This window comes from Tympanuchus pallidicinctus, unplaced genomic scaffold (genome assembly GCF_026119805.1).
Source record: "Tympanuchus pallidicinctus isolate F22 unplaced genomic scaffold, pur_lepc_1.0 scaffold3, whole genome shotgun sequence".
In the NCBI taxonomy this organism is placed as follows: domain Eukaryota; kingdom Metazoa; phylum Chordata; class Aves; order Galliformes; family Phasianidae; genus Tympanuchus; species Tympanuchus pallidicinctus.
In genome coordinates this window covers 96028234-96045536 of record NW_026294747.1, presented here as the reverse complement: position 1 = coordinate 96045536, position 17303 = coordinate 96028234, and the positions used below count along the sequence as shown (strand labels likewise).

Genomic DNA, 17303 nt, shown 5'->3' with positions numbered 1-17303 from the left:
TTGAATACTGTGGTTCCTTCCTTCAAGCAAATGCTCCATGTGTATGCTGCTCAAGAACAATAGAATTTCCCCTCTTTGCTTGTTTCATCCCTTCTCCTGCCAGATGTTGTAACATCATGGTTATACTACTAGTCCTGCCAAAGATTGCACTTCAGCAAGTCAGTTTTATTCTAATAGAGAAAGCCAGGTAAGCTTTACAAAGGAAAAAGTAGAGGCTGGATGAAATGTATTTGGATTATATTTTCCTTTTCCTGCTCTTTTCCTCAGTAAGAGATCATACACTGGTGGTTTTGAGAAGGAAAGCAATGACTAAGAGCAACCATTGAGCTGACTGTGAGCACATAGAGCTCCTCGGATAACTGAGATTCTGCTGCCACCGTGTGTTCACCCTCATTTCGCTCACGATTTTTCGCACGAGAGGCAACACCAGTGCAGGGTCACTCTCCTGAGATGGAGGAAAGCTGTTTCCAAGCAAAGCTGTTCCTGGTAAAACCTAACCCTGATAGAACATCAGTGGCTGTTCTCATTAGACAGGCACTCACCATTTTTTGCGAGTTTCAGAATAGGCTTCTGATGGCTCTGTACCAGTTTTCAATTATCATTCATTGCAAATGACAAACAGCTATTTCTGGCCTGAATGTTACTGCTTAGAAAAGAAGCCGTTTCCAAACGGCTCTTATTTCCTCTCACAGGATTGAGAGTAGTTGACTGAAAATGTTTAATACCTTCCATAACTGAAATCAGTGGGAATATTTTACAGTACTGTCAGTAGGAAGGGCTCTTCAGACATTACACAGCATACTGAACAGGGTTTAGGTAACCCGAAGTTGTTCTGACACAGTTCTTTGTCTCCAGGTGTCACAGACACAACACCCTGGACTGCCCATCTTTTCAAGGGCATATAGTAGTGACAGATATCTCTGGAGTTTGTTAAACACAGTGTGGGAAGAAAAACAAGCACACCATTTTTAAATAGGGGACTTCTCCTCAGAAAACCTGCCATAATTAATTGTGAAAGACAGCACACTTCTCCAGAAATCCTCTTCCAAAAATCTCCTCCACAGCATTCCCAAGTACAGGCTGATTCAACGCCAGGCAGGACTGGGTTCCACAACATACCGGTACAGATGGGTGCGTTGGCAAATGAACTCAACTGTCAGCCAGTAACCTCTGAGCTGTCAAGTGTGGCATAAACTGCAATGCTTTCCTTTTCACTTGTAACAGAAGAGGGTTATATTATCAGACAGTGACTCCAGAAAAGGAATAAATAATTCCATGCAGAATTAAGAACGCCTAAGTGTCATGGTGACCATATGTATGTTCTATCCACTGACCTGTAAAATTCATGGACCGAAATAGTAAATACAGCTGAAGTCTTTAGAACACAGGATTATTTCAAGCACTATGTCTCACAGGACTGAGATGTTTTGTGACAGCCCATTTCCCAACTGACAGACATTCACATTCAAAATGCAACCACCACCACCAACACCCTCACTGCTGGGCTGAGGAGGAACACACGCTAATTAATTGAATAGAAGCCAAATTATTCTCTCTTGCAATAAAGATGACATTGGAGAGGATCCAAAATGCATTCAGCAGCAACTTCACCTAGTTTGTCAGATATTAAAATTACCTCTGAGGGAGCCTGTTCCGCTTATTTTCAAGGGCTTGAGCAATTGTTATTCTGAACGCCGTCTTCCACACACATCTGAGCTGCCTAACACAGAACAAAGATGCCCCACATTTTCCTTTTACCTTATATTTTTGAATCACAGATGCTTGTAAAGCAGCTGTGAATAGAAAAAAACTGCTTGACTTTGCTGCTCTGGTAAACTCCCTGTATAATTTGCTTATATTCTCAGGAATCTGCTTCTCCTGGCAATTCTGGCTTTCTAACGACTTCTAAATCCATCTGAATCCATCAAGTAAAGGTCATTTCCTCTCTCTATTATTGAAAGAAATAAGATACAAATCCTATATCTATGAATTCCTCTGCCATGTACTCTGCTAGGAAGGGCATGCACTCTGAATAATTTGCCTACACTAGCACAGAAAAAGCACAGACAAAAACTTACTTGTAACTATAACAGAGGTTCTCATTCTCCCCCTTTTCCAAACAGAAGGACGTATTTCCTGAACAAGCACAGACAATTCCCTCTTGTTCTGACATACAAACAGTACAAATAGGCAACATCCCCCACTTAACAGTTAAATTAGGAATAGCTCCAAATAAAAGTATAAAAAACCATTTACTTATGAGCATCAGACTTAATTAATCAAGATTAAGAAACGTATTGTATATCCTTATACACCACTTTCAACTTCCAGGCAACGAGCATCTATTCAGAAGAGCTGAAAGGACAGATGGTGGGCCCTAACAAACTACACACGAGCTAGAGAACTATGCTTTTGGAATTATATTCCCAACTCAGGTCAATTCTTTCAGTCTCTTACTCATGCCCAAATCTTACCTCTATACTGTGGAGATAATAATGTTAAGCTGGGACTGTTAGGAAAGAGAAACATGACTTTAGTTCTTCACTGTGTACTAGAATACATCAAAAAGCACTGAAATTCTCCTGCAACTGGCGAATTTGCAGCTCCCAGACATCATCCTGTTCTGATGAACATGCGCTTCAAATCTTCCAATGTACTTTTTCTTGTCTCTATGTAGTTGAGATAAGGATTCAAAGGCTGGACTACTCAGTGAATAAAGAATTGGTAGGATGGTTGTAGCCAGAGAGTTGTTATCAACAGTGCAGTGTCCAGGTGGAGCCTGGTCACAAATGCAACCTCAGCACATTTGCAGATGACACCAAGATGAGTGGTACAGCTGACACAACAGAAGGAAGTGGCAACATCCAGAAGGACCTGGAGAGGCTCAAGATGTGGGCACACCCAAACCTAGTGAGGTTCAACAAGGCCAAGCACAAGGTGCTGTACTTGGGTCAGTGCAATATCAAATACGTTCATAGCCTGAGATTAGAATTCCTTGAAAGCTGTTCTGCAGAGAAGGACTTGAGGGTCCTGATAGAGAAAGAGCTAGACCTGAGCCAGAGCCCAGAAGGCCAACTGTATTCTGGGCTACATCAAAAGAGGGGTGGCCAGCAGAGCCTGGGGCTCCCAGCACAAGAAGGATACAGAGATGTTGGAACAGGTCCTGAGGAAGGCCATGAAGATGATCAAAGGGCTGGAGTACACGTATTGCAAAGAAAGGTTGAGGGAGCTGGGCTTAGAGAATAGAAGGTTTTGAGGAGACCTCACTGCAGTATTCCAGTACTTGAAGGGAACCAACATTTTACATGGTCTCGTAATGGTAAGACAAGGGGGAATGCTTTTAACTAAAAGAGAGGAAATTTAGGATTTTTTCCTAACATCTAACCTAACTCAGAAGGTGGTGAAGCACTGGGAAAAGTTGCCCAGAGAAGCTGTGGATGCTGCATCCCTGGAGACATGCAAGGTCAGGGTGAGTGAGGCCCTGGACAGCCTCACCTAATGTGGCAATCCTGTCTGCAGCAGGATAGTTGAAGTTAGACAATATTTAAGGTTCTTTCCAAAACAAGCATTTCCACAATTCTATGATTTTATACTTAGTATTTAGATATTGATTAGCATTGATCCAATTTTCTGATTACCATTTATTTACCTCCTGTTTCTGGAGGTCCTTCCATGCTACATGCCTGCCAAATTCCATGCCTTATTCTCCACTTTTAATTTCTACAGCTTATCAGCTTTAATTATCTACAGCTTATATGTATGTCTCCTCCTAGCTTTTTTTTTTTTTTTTTTTTTTTTTTTTTTTAAGTTCCCTCTCCCATAGCCCAGAACAAGTTGCACTCTTTATATTTATTGTAATTTCCCTGGAAATGAACAGGAGGCATTACTTACAGAATGACCTATGAAATTACAGTTCCTATTTTACCTTTCTTTTGCTCCTTATGAATACAAGCCTCTCTCTAAATCCCTCTTAGTACTATTTTACTAGAATTTACTTCTGTTAACATGTTTTTCCAAAGGCCTTGTGTCACAATAACCTTATATAGTACCAGTTACTATTCATGTATATTACCTGTCATACTAAACACAGAGGTACTGATTTTAAGCAATTGATACTAGCATATTTCTTTACAGTTCAATAACTCCAGGTAGAAGATGCTCTGCTACCAAGTTAATATTGATCCTTGTTGTTACAAAAATTGGAGATGCCCAAGGAGAAACTGTTACACATTTTGCTTAGTTTATGAAACTGTCTTCTTCCAGTTTTTCTGTTGCTGATGCTAGCTTTACAAACTGAACGGGAGCCTGTCTTCCCAAAAAAAAAAAAAAAGCAAATAGATGTTTGTTCTTAAGATGTGATATATACAGAATAATTTATAATCTGAGATGAACCAATCTATGCTAATCAAACTGAAGAGCTAGATATTTCTATCAAGATCATAAGAAGGAGAGAACATTTTCACTATAGCATAAACTGTGGTTAATAATGATAATTAACTTTATTAACTTTGGTAAATAAAATAAATCCATTTTCACTTCCTACATTGTGAAAGCTAACTAGTGAGTTTGGGCCAAGACTATTATCGAATCACAAGTAGTTACTCCAGACAACTAGTTACTCTCCCAACATAAGAGGTAGGGAGAATTGATTCCACCCAGATGATGAACAGAAACACTGGAAGACCAGCCCAAACTCACTGAGGTTCTGAATGATCAAATGTCTCTCTGGTTCAAGTGAAACCTAACTTTTGTGTTTAAAAAAAAGAAAAAAAAAAAAAAAAAGAAAGGAAGATAAGAATACTTACAAGTATATACACAAAGGCACGAACCTCATTAGGTTGACTGAAATCACAAAGAAAGCCTCTGACTGAAAAAGGACTCATTTAGGTCCTTTCAAGTACAGTGAGAGCACCTTAGTCCTTATTTGCTTCTACTTCTGCTTGAAGTTAGAGCATGGCCATGTTTATACAAGCCATTAAACAAAGACACTTCAGGACAATCAGTGTAATTAGCACCTTCTATCATTTAGTAAATAAGAACATTAACATGCTCTTAATATTACTTATTATTTCTCCACTACTACAACCGCATTTGAAAATGGGCTTGACTTCTTTTAGATACCTGTGCTTTGACAAAGTAAGGTAATATAATTCCAGAATTTGGCATCTTTATTCCCTTAAGATGATGTATGCTTTCATAACTTAAACTGAGAAAATACAGTCAAAAGGTTTTTCTTTTTTCCTTTTTCAAGTAGTACATTGTCACTAGATTTTACTATTTATACAAACTAGGCAAAGAGACAAGAGAAGATTAAAGAAAAAAAAAAAAGTAGAGAAAAAAAACTTAGTAATTCTTTCTTTTTCACTCTGTAGTATGGCAACACATTTCCCAGTTGAAAATAAGACAAGCATGTACTGCTGACAGATCAAAACACACAGTATGGAAGACTTTACTTAGAATCTGTCCAAGGTAGAAGTGTTCCATACAGTGCTCAAAAAAAAAAAAAAAAAAAAAAATACAGTGAAGTGTCTCTTCTGCTAACTATATTCAGATTTGGCTCTACCTTGTTTCAAATAAAGACATGAACAGAGATTCAAATATAAGCATATTCATTTTTTCTGACATCAACAATTAAAACAAAACCTTACTAAGTCTCTTTATTAAACAATAGATGCAAAATAAATCTCTTTGCAAATTTACACCACCCATTTTCTTCACATCACCTGAGAAGTCATTTACCTCTGAAATACTACCTGTGTTGTTAAAAAATATATATATATTCATTTCTAATGAATTTTTTCCACTTCTAAACACATATGAAAACCAGTAAAGCTTCTTCCATCTTTTCTCACGATTTTTTTTCCCCTGCGTCAGAAAATGTATTTCATGAAAGCAAACTTGAAGATAAAAGGAAAAGGAAAGACAATTTACTTTACAAAAAACTAGAAACAAGCTTTTGGAGCCATTTGTATTAGTTGATTTCCTATTCCATAACTGGTCCCAAAGCTAAAAGGCAGCTTTCACTTCTGGCCACCTCAAATGCTCTGAAAGAGCAAACAAAGTCAACTCAAATCCCAAGTGCTCTACAACCTTCAAAATGATTCTGTCCCATCTGTGGCTGTTAGGTAGGGTGGGATGGGTCATAGAACAAGGATGGTCAACAGTCATCATAGAGAAAAGCAAACAATCATTAGCAGATAAGCAGGAAAACACACTGATTTGTACAAGTGAGGCAGACTCCACCTCAGTGGAACATCAGGAGGAACATTTTAAACTGTATGTAAGTGGTACACACCTACAAGCTCTGAGGGAGCTGGCTGGTGTCAGGACAAGGCCTCTGCTGGCTTTACTACTATTAACTACAAGCTTACAAGGCCAAATTCTGGGCCATCACACCTGTTATTATATATTGTACATTTTAAGGGAAAGCTTCCTGTTCTATCATGTTATTCAATTTGCCTGTTTCATAGTTCAGCAAGAGACAGATCTATTTTCCTTTTATGTGAGTAGCTATCATAATAAAGCAGTAAGTAGCAGTAAGTAGTTCCTGATCAGCTCAGCAGGATACATGGGAAAAAAAAACACTACTCCAAAATACATAAAAATGAAACTTGTACAAACAAAATTCAAACTGACAGGGCTCAACTTTCGGGCTTTTTTTTTTTAATTAAATAAATTCTTAGAAGGCACACCACTACTGCACCCATGCTTCTTCAAATTATCCCTAGTCATGCTATCAAAGATAGCTATCACCACAGAGCTTTCATATTTTAAAAGTTACCTACAGCAGATGATTAAACGACAATGAAAGGAAGTGTGGTGAAAGATGATCTTTCTAGTCATTCCAATTTCTGTTTTATTTTTCTAAGCAGTAGTATCATCTGTCTTTCCATGGTTGGTACACAAGAGATCACATCCAGCGCTCCTGAGGCCATGATCTTTGCTAGCTGAAGGAAAGTAAAGCATTTCTCCCTGTCACAATATTAATTACAAATCTATAGCTATGTAGCAAGAGTGAATGCTTAGCTAAACTGCACTTCAGGTCCACACTAATGCAGCAGTGTTTAGTCTTCCTAAATTCCACCTCTGCTTACAGAAGCCTCAAAAAAAAAAAAAAAAAAAAAATCACCTCCAGAAGAAACTCACTGCATGATTTCCTCCAAATTCACCATCCCGCTGCTAGCCTGCTTTTAGAGGCCGACTTCCTTAAATTAACTTCTTTTTGCATGCAATTTGCAGAGAGTAATGATGAATTTTATATTGTGCCTTTTAATACTGCATGCAAACCAGATTCTCATTCATTGCACTGCTGCTATTAATTACCATAAGCTGGGAGGTTTGTAGACATTTTTCCTCACAGCAAATTCCCCAGCTCTCCTGGCAGCATACTTTTTCATTTTCCTTTGGTAACATATTTTTTTTTCAGGCTTATTTCACATCAATCTGGTTTGAACTGCATTGCCCTGTGCCAGCTCAGCTTCTGAAAGTCTTAATTGTTTTTGGTATTTTTCTCATTATTCTCCTTCTACCCAGAGAAGACAGCAAATGCTGAAATTACGCTGTTTCACATCATTAAGACCATTAGTATAAATAATGAGGTTTTAGAGTATAGCTAAACCTCATAATAGCCCATTAGCAATGTCTGTCCAGAATGAAATTTACCTGTAATATAGCTACTTTATGTGCCATTTACTTCAAATCCAGCAAGCCAATCTGCCTTCACACATAAGGGTTGAAGGCTAACATAACACTCAGAAAAATTCTTTTAATAAAGTAGAACAGCTATAAGGATGTCAAACTTCACATACATTTGCACTGTCAAGACACTACTTGGCTGAAATGCTGACTGGTGCTACAAGGAACAATCAAATCCATTTTTACTTTTTCTTTGCATGAGAACTTAAGTCACTATCAGTATGTTTGATTATTATTTTAGTTAGCTCTATTTTCCTATTTTAGTAAAACAACTATAGTGCTCAGGAATCTTTTCCATAAAATTATTTTTAAATACTTTGTAAAATATTTGAGTATCTACCACACTATCTTCATGTAAAATTTTATAATAGATAACAATGTTTATCAGTTATTTCTATCCTCATAGAGCATGGAAGATACACAGGCCACGTAGTACACATTCTTGTTGTTCTTCCCACTGCATTACAAGACAGCAGAGCAGCAAGACACCAGGCTACAGCAAGCGAGGTTCTGCTCAAATGCAACAGCAGCAGGCACAAAAATAAGAGAAAGAAACTACTCACCTTCTGAAGGCCAAGAAGATCCTCAGGTAGTCAGGAAACTCACGATGAAACACCCTTGCCCCCACTGCCAGCCCTTAAGTGAGGTCTGGGAAGGGTGGAGCTAGGATCCACCCCTTCCAGTCACTCAGGTGCACCTGAATTTCCTTGGGTTGGCCCTGCCTTCCTATCAGGTGCTCAATCTCTGGTTCAAGTCATGACCTAGCATTTCCACCCACTGTTATTGTTCCTCAACATCATTAGTGAAGCAATACAACACATGGAAATGAAAAAAAAAAAAAAAAGAACAAAAACAGAAAAAAATGATTCACTGTCAGAAATTTTATCAACCTATGTTACTGTCCCCTGTGTATTACCTGTGTGGAAGAATGTGTGCAAGTCTACAATATTTGAAACAACTTTTGATGGTGGAAAAAATAGAATTAGAAATGCAATAGGTAATGGGAGGTATGTCATAAATCTTTTCCCATCATATAGTAAGTCATCGTCACAGCTGTACAGTCCTAACTTGTTAGCCAGCATCCCTTTTGCATAAATGTTTCTGAGAAATTTCTGTGCCAAATTTTAGGGGAAAAAATTCTAATTTAAGTAAAAACAGAGGTTGGTCAACGTAGAGGTTGCTACAGTTGTGTAAATTGCAATATACTTATAAAACTTTCAGTAAAATGCAACTTGTTTATTTGAGACCTCTTAGCCATCACATGTATGTGCCTCATAATTTCAGTAGTAGGCTTTCTTACTTGTTTTCTAAATGAACACTTTGTCAGGTTGACACACAGTAGATTCTGCCTTAATTGTTCATATATTTCATCTATTACAGAGGCTAACAAACTTAGAAATTGATTGTTGATAACTTGAATTCTGTGTAATTATAGAAAAGAGTATAAAAATACGTTCTTTTAGTATCTATTTTTTTTTTTAATACCAAAAAATAAGCTGGCTAAAGAACACCAGTGATAATTTTCTGATCCTGCTTAATTAGCAAACTCCACTACTTAACCTGCGTTTCAATGACTTTTACATTCTTGTATCATTTTTTTTCCCTCCATCACACCTCAGAGACTGGTATAAGCACTAAGGTGATATCCTCAGCCAGTGGGAAACTGAGGAGGGAGCTGGAAGATTGAAACATCTCATCTTCAAGGACAACTGGCATGACTGCACTTCTGCATTCACAATTAATTTATTCAAAATCAAACCACCAGATTAAATAATAATAATAAAAAGTCCACTTGGAATTGCAACAGAAAATTAAAATAAAGCTAGAAGACAAGAATAAGCTCTTAGGCTTTAGATGAGATGCTGGCATACTAGAGCTGAATTATAGTGGAAATACAGTGGGTGCTGTGTAAGGCTTTTTGTCAGCCAAAACAGAAGAAAATCCCATCAACCTACACCAATACTCAGATTATCTTTTGCCTGGAAGGGATTTGGAGATCATACCAACACCAGAACTCATGCCAAAATCAAAAGCAGAATGCTGATTAGCAGAAATCCATGTTCTTGAGAGGCAGTACCTTCCACTCCAGTGCCTAATACAGTCTTCCAGTGCACAGTGAGCAGTATTATAAGCACAATGCCAAAAAAGAGCACTACCTAACCCACTTTATCAGTTTATAGTTTATGTGAGATCGGACAAGCTAAGATAAGACGAGATATAAGAGCCTACCATAAGCATGAATGTCATTTTTTCCTTTCACTACATAGAACTCATGTCCATATGCACAGCCAGATGGCATTCCATCCTGAATGCTGGAAAGAACATCATAGGAAACAAATTTAGATTAAACAGAAGGAGAAAACATGAAGAAAAAAACTGCCTTTCAGTCAATAAGCAAGTCAGAGTTCACAAGAGGATAATCATTTGGCCCCAGAAATGATGGAGACCAGTGAAGACACAGTAATCATAAATGTATCATTCCACTGAAAAACAGAATTTATCATTTTTATCCTCTTCTCACAAAACACACTACTCAGATTACTTGCTACAAGTCTCCTTTTTGAGCAAAAATAAAAACTTATCTACCACATGAAGAGCAGGTCTTTATTTTTACTAAAACAAGTAAAAGAAATTCTCTCTTTTTAAAAGAATTACTGATGTAAATGTTGGAGTGAATAAAGTTATGTATCAAACCTCAATGCTGAGAAAAGATTACAGTATACAACAAAGATGGCAGTATGGAAAATCATTGAGTGCCACTTTTCACAACACACACAGCACAAGTCAAACACTTCCAAGGCACAAAGTTGCATTAGTACCACCAAAGCCAAATGAATTTGTAAGTGCAATACGCCGCTTTCCAGTTTTCCATTCCTGAGCTGTTAATGGAACATAATTGAGATCAAACTCCGGCTCTGTTTTTTCTAAGTTTAAAGTAGGTGGCAAAATTGCATGGTAACAGGACAGCGCAGTAAAAGCTGCTTCAATAGCTCCTGCAGCTCCCAAAAGATGTCCTGTTGCTCCTTTTGTCGAGGAAACTGCAAGATTACGTGCATGATTTTTAAAAAGTTTCTTGATTGCTTGATTCTCAGCAGCATCTCCTAAAGGAGTAGAAGTTGCATGTGCATTGACATATGTTACATCTTCAGGCTTGATTCCAGAATCTTTTATTGCTGCAGACATACATCTAAGAGAAAACAAACAAACAAAAGTCACCAGAATGCTGAATTTTCCATTATATTTTCATCATGTATTCAAACCAAAAGCAAAGGCACAGAGTGTCTGAAACTGTTTAGCAAATGTAGAAATCTGCAGGACATACTTTACTAGTTTTGAGAAGAGATGGTGTTCATCTAAGTAAACTAACATCTACAATTAGCCATTCAAGAAAGACAGCAGTGGTGAGGTCCAATATAGCATCAGATTTCCTACTAAAAACTTGGTTTAATTCCACAATTGAGAAAAATACAAGCTGAAAGAAAGAAGATAAAACAATCTCTGCAGATGGCATTAGTATGTCAAAGTTCCTCTTCAAAGCAAAATTTTAAAACATCTGAGAGGAATGACTACCTGAAATTTTTACAAAAACAAAGATTCCTTTCTGTGAAGTCTAATATTAAACAAGAATTGAAGATTAATATCAGTAGCTGATATTAATGAAACATTCAGCACAGTGCTCCACGAAATCCCCTTGGCTTTGTAAAGAAAAAGAAGATTCCCCAGTTTCTACCTTTTATTTATCATTACATTTACAGTATTAGGAAATCAAAATAAAAAATGCTCTATCCAAAGAAAATATTTGGAGATGCAAGAAATATTCTAAAGTTGTACTCCTTTTGAGCGGTTTTTGCATGCTTTCTAGAGGTGAGAAGATATCATCCACTTCCTTACCCTAGAGTAGCAAGATGATAATCTAAATTCCTGTATATTAAACTGAAATTTACTGAATGTCACACTCATCCACTCTGATACCACACGTTCCATTGTGGCTCCTGATTACCTGTGTACTACAATTGCCTGTATAAACCATGCTATTTTATTAAAGATACAGCTCCATAGTGTTGTTTTCTTCCACAGTTTCTCACAGACAGGTGACCATTCACACAACCCTCCTTGTGAAAGATCACTAATTCCTGAAATTTATGAAAACTAAGAAAGTAAAAGGGAAGTAAAACTAAGAAGTAAAAGAAAAAAAGGCAGCACGAGCTGCTGGAGAAACTGAAATGTCTCCATTACAGCCTTCTACTCCCAGAAGCATCCAGCTTAGTTTAGGCTGTAGTTTCAGTGATTCTCATTGTCACTAAACAGTAAGCCAGAATTCAGACAAAACAATTACTGATCAACACTGAGGGAAATTGATACATTAATTTAAAGCTGCAAGTAACATAATTACTTAAGGAGATAACAGATTATTGTGTAGAATACACTTCATAGACACATTTCTGAGTCTGGCCTTGCTTCTCCTGCCCTGTTAGGTTCATTCCAACATGTTTTAATCTCCTGAAGTAGTTATTAGAAGAGGACAAGATATATATTCCCCCGAAATTTTCTGATGTGGCAAATAGAATTCCTACGGAGAAGTAAGAGAAGCATATACATTTCAAATTTGATTCACATACGACTGCAAAACACAAATATTAGTATGAAAATTGTATTAAAATGTATTATCTCATCTCAAGGGTAGAAGTGTACAATATTTTGGGGATAGTAAGATTAACTTTCAGCTACTTCCTACTGTGAATTCAATTTATATGCTATTGCAATTGTAAAATATGCAAAAACTCTATTACAAAATATTGCTGTATCATCTCAAGGGTAAACACAAGTCTGAAAATCTCAGGTAAGAAACTCATGATTACTCAATTCCCAGCTAAGTTGGTAGAACAATAAGCTATGAATTGTAGCACAGAGGGAAATCTGATATATTACACCTCCTGAAAAATTTGTTTATCTAGCAAAGATACAAACTCAGCTTTACAATACCATGCAGAACCTTGATCTATTTGCACAGCAATAGATTGAATTCTGATATCAAATATTCACATACAATCAGGGTAACACAGACTAGTGGATACTTCAAACCTGCAGTAATATTTGGCCTACATAAAGCTCACAAACAATACATATATGTCTAATTCAACTGATAATTAGTCCAACTATAAAGATTAGATAAATACTATCTACTTGTTCACTATTTCTTATGAGATTAACAATAATGAAGCTTTACCATCTTGCTAAATCGTGCATTTCTGCTATGCAATTTCACCAATACTGTTAACCAGAATTAAGTATTTAATCATGATTGTACCAGAGCCAAACTATCTAAATAATTTCCCCACAAAGAGTCACAGATTTTTCTAAACCCCAATAATCACTGTGAATGCTAACAGTGGCTATTCTAGTAAAATCTTCCAAGCATATTATAATAAACTAGATCCTCCTCTTATCATGTGGCATTTCTTAAGGAATGTTATTCCACTTTAAGAACATAACAAATGACGTGGCCTACTTTTGCAGCGAGGTTTCTTTTCTCTACAACAACTTCAAAAGTTTCTGCAGTATCACAAGGTCTTGTGATAAACAAAAGGTTTCCATTGGGACTCATTTGTGTGAATAGCTGAAGGCACAAAATGTAAGATGTTTTCACATGGAGAAGACTTTCATCAACAAAAAGGTTGATTCTAGCAAGAAGTGGACTTCATCCAATTTCTTCAAAAAACAAACAAACATTGTGGAATGTTTTACTAAGAGCTGGTAAAATGCATTTTCTCAGCTATTGGAATATTAATTCAAGACTGAATAGCATTTCCCTAGAAAACCTACAAAGCAACAGAAATATATGTAGCCTTTATAATTAATACATGAGGCAGCTATCGTAGTCAACATATAGCTCTTACCTGAATGCACCATCTCCCTCCGGATTAGGTGCTGTTATGTGGCAAGCATCACCCGACAGTCCATAACCTAAAATTTCTGCATAGATCCTGGCACCTCTCTGCACAGCATGTCCGTACTCTTCCAAGACCAGCACTGCAGCACCTTCTCCCATTATGAACCCTTCTCTCTGTGAATCAAATGGCCGACATGCCATTTTAGGTCTTGTGTTAAAACTAGTGCTTAGGGCCCGAGCTCTGGCAAACCCAGCCAAGGACAAAGGACTAATGCAAGCCTCAGTCCCTCCAGCCAACATGACATCAGCATCACCCACGGCGATAAATCGAAAGGAGTCTCCAATAGCATGCGCGCCGGTGGTACAAGCAGTTGACACGGCATGATTTGGCCCCTTCAGTTGGTATTTAATGCTGATCTGACCTGCTGCCATATTGACTAAAATCTTTGGGACAAAGAATGGGCTGACCTTGTTATAACCCTTTGTTTTAAATAAAGCGGCTGTATCAGAAATCTCTTCCAGTGGAACCATTCCCATTCCAATTGCCACACCGGCTCGTAAATGGTCCTGTTCAGACTGTGGAGACCAACCAGAGTCTTTCATTGCCAGCTCTGCTGCACCGATGGCCATGACAGTAGCTGAACTCATGGACCTGATCTCTGACTTTGAAACAAAGCTCTCTTCTTTGAAATGGCCCTCTTCATCTCCCCGTGGCACACAGGCAGCTACTCTACATGGAATGCCCGCGTATTCTTCCCCATCTAGTGATGCAATCCCACTGTCTCCTTGGAGAAGGCGCTTCCACACAAGCTGAGTCCCCACACCAAGAGGAGACACCAAGCCAATACCCGTAACAACTACTTTCCTTCGACACGCAGGCAGTGACTTGCTGAAAGCTCTCCTGTGATTTCTTAAAAGCAGATTCAAATTCAGACTCCGGAGATGAAGTTTTGCAATCTTTAACAGCTCCTGTGAGCACTGTGAGAACATGGTGGAAACCAATCAATCTGTGCACATTCCTGTAGCTGCAGGGGGAGGAAGAAAGGCACAAACACAACAATAAAACAGACAATATGAGAAACGTTCTGTCCTGGTTATCAGTATTCCATATCATGACATCATGCGACAGTTTGGGTGCAGAAAGAAGCACTGGGCACTGCAGAGTTGTGTCTCCTGGTTTCTCTAGCAGCCTCACACAAGTTTTGATTCTCCAAGAGGAAGACATACTGGGATGTACTGCATTTCCCAGGAGCCTCCACATGACTTTTTGTGTGACAGGGGAAGACCTCTCTTGTCTTTTCCAGTACATATGCAGTGGGGGGCCTGTTTATAAGGACTCGCACAGGTTTGCTCTCCTCTGGATCCATTTTTGGTTAATTTTGATTTATTACTCTTGATTATTCTGTATTAGCTCACATTTCTTTTAATAAACTAGTTTATCCTATATTTTTGCACTCTTCCTTTCCTTCTCTTCTCCCAAGGTAAGGGAGAAGTATCCCATGATTAACTCTTCAAACTACAAAACATGCCAAGTCTGATCTTGCCAAGTTAATAAGCTGCTCTTTACACAAAACCCTAGTGTCAACACTGCAGGAAGAGATGTAATTTCTATGTCTGTCATCAGAAGTAGTATGCGTCACCTTTGTGGGCTGCAAGGCAATCACTGGTTTTGCTGCAAACTTGCCTCAGAACTACCAGCTGTCTGGAAATACCAACAATAAGCATACATAACTTCATCCTTCTCAGAGAGACCTAAAATGTCCTAGCATTGTCATGATAAGGATGCCACAGTATTAACCCTTACGTCAGCCAGAACAGGCTAGAAAACAAGGTAACAGCACTGTTAGGCCACAGGTCAGGAATTGGATCTCTTCCTGCCACAAACACAACCAGGCATCTTAGACAGTCTCCTCACCATCCTATCTCCACTCATGCTTCATAGAATCATAGAATGTCCTCGGTTGAAAAGAACCACAGTGATCACCTAGTTTCAACCCCCCTGCTATGTGCAGAGTCGCCAACCACCAGACCAGGCTGCCCAGAGCCACATCCAGCCTGGCCCTGAAGGTCTCCAAGGATGGGGCATCCACAACCTCCTTGGGCAACCTGTTTGAATGCATCACCACCCTCTGTGTGAAAAACTTCCTCCCAGTATCTAACCTAAACCTCCCCTGGCTCAGTTTAAAACCGTTCTCCTTTGTCCTATCACTATCCACCCTCATAAACAGCTGTGCCCCCTCCTGTTTATATGTTCCCTTCAAGTATTGGAAGGCCACAATGAGGTCTCCCTGAAGCCTTCTCCAAGCTAAACAAGCCCAGTTCCCTCAACCTTTCCTTACAGGAGAGGTGCTGCAGCCCCGTGATCAGCGTAACGGTATTCAGAGTAGGGTGGGGACAGTACCTCCAATGGATGCACCACAGCAGCACCTTGAAAGGCTTATAAATTGAAGGAAAAAAACCAAAACATTTTGGATTGCAATCATTTTTCAGTTGGGCAGACTGGCATCTCTACGTTGTGATGTTTACACTTATAATCTAATAGAAAGGTAACGATTATACAGACAAATGACATTCTAACACTGCTCTGCCAGAAAGCAGCTTTTCAACAATGCCACAGCACTTACACCATACCCTGAGATCTGACTATGAACTGACTGCTGCCAGAAGCCATGAAACATACGGCCTGCAGCCGTCCCAGCTCCCCTGGATGTCACACCATAGGAACTCCCCATGATGCCAAGTGAGGACAGAGGGCTGATGCAGAGCAGCACTTCAGGCAGGACACACTGGGTGCAAGGAGTGGGCTGAGCAGCGTGCCGCAGTGCTGTGCCCTTCTCGGTCCCAGTTACATACATCCATCACATGGGAGCAGAAGGGATTTGACTCTTTGCAGAAGTAATTACTTGTGCCCAGGAAAGGACTCTTTAACCAGCAACAACCCAGTGGTCAAAGGTGGAACCCACACAGCCACGTGGGCTCTGCGCCATCACAGGGTATGCACTGGTAAAATACATAGCATTTGGTAAAGTACTTAGAGATGAACCGGGAACACGTCGGCATAAGGGAAATGCACTTCTAGCAAATAACAGAGCCCTGCTCTATTCCCTCGCAGCAAAACGTGCGTAGCAGCATTTCTGGCAAATAAAAAGCCAACAGTGCTTACTAACGTGCACAGGACGTTAAATCATAATCCGAATTTGTCGGTTTAAATTATCTTTACCCAGTTAGCCTGGGTTTTAGGTAAAGAGCGGAGAGATAATGGAAGGAATCATTAAAGCAGCGCACGTCTAACAGCCACGGCTCCTGATAAAAGGCAGCTCGTCTTCAAGCAATTAGAACGGCTAATCTGCGGAAAAGCAAAGGGGGATTCACTTCTCCCAGGGACCGCAGCTGATTTTACATTCCTGGCCGTTCCTAATATTCGACGTGGTATTCAAGTCGCCCTCGGGCTGCAGCCACCACGCGCCGGCTCCGCGCCCCTCCCGCCCGCCGAGCCCTCGCGGTACCTCCGCCGGCCGCGTTCCCCCCCGCTCAGCTATGGTTGGCTCCGCCTCCCTCCTCCGTGCCGCCGGCGCGGGGCCGCACCACTCGGGACGGGCAGGGGGTGGGCATGCGACGGCTTCGTAGTCGATCCCCGATCGGCGGAGAGAGCGAATCGGTGATTCGGCGATGGGCTGCGCGGCCGCCACGGGCGCTCCCCGCCCACGGGGCCGCGACT

At 39.6% G+C, this 17303-nt stretch overlaps 1 protein-coding gene across 1 annotated transcript; it reads right to left on the bottom strand.

Moving 5' to 3' along the window:
* Positions 1 to 5767: 5767 nt before the first annotated feature.
* OXSM (3-oxoacyl-ACP synthase, mitochondrial) lies at positions 5768 to 17198 on the bottom strand. Its single transcript, XM_052692250.1, has 3 exons — positions 17092 to 17198; positions 13593 to 14610; positions 5768 to 10882 (listed from the first exon to the last, which is right to left on the bottom strand). Exons 2-3 carry the CDS (start codon positions 14573 to 14575, stop codon positions 10480 to 10482), a joined length of 1386 nt encoding a protein of 461 aa, XP_052548210.1. The 5' UTR covers positions 14576 to 14610; positions 17092 to 17198; the 3' UTR covers positions 5768 to 10479.
* Between the last annotated feature and the right edge of the window lie 105 nt (positions 17199 to 17303).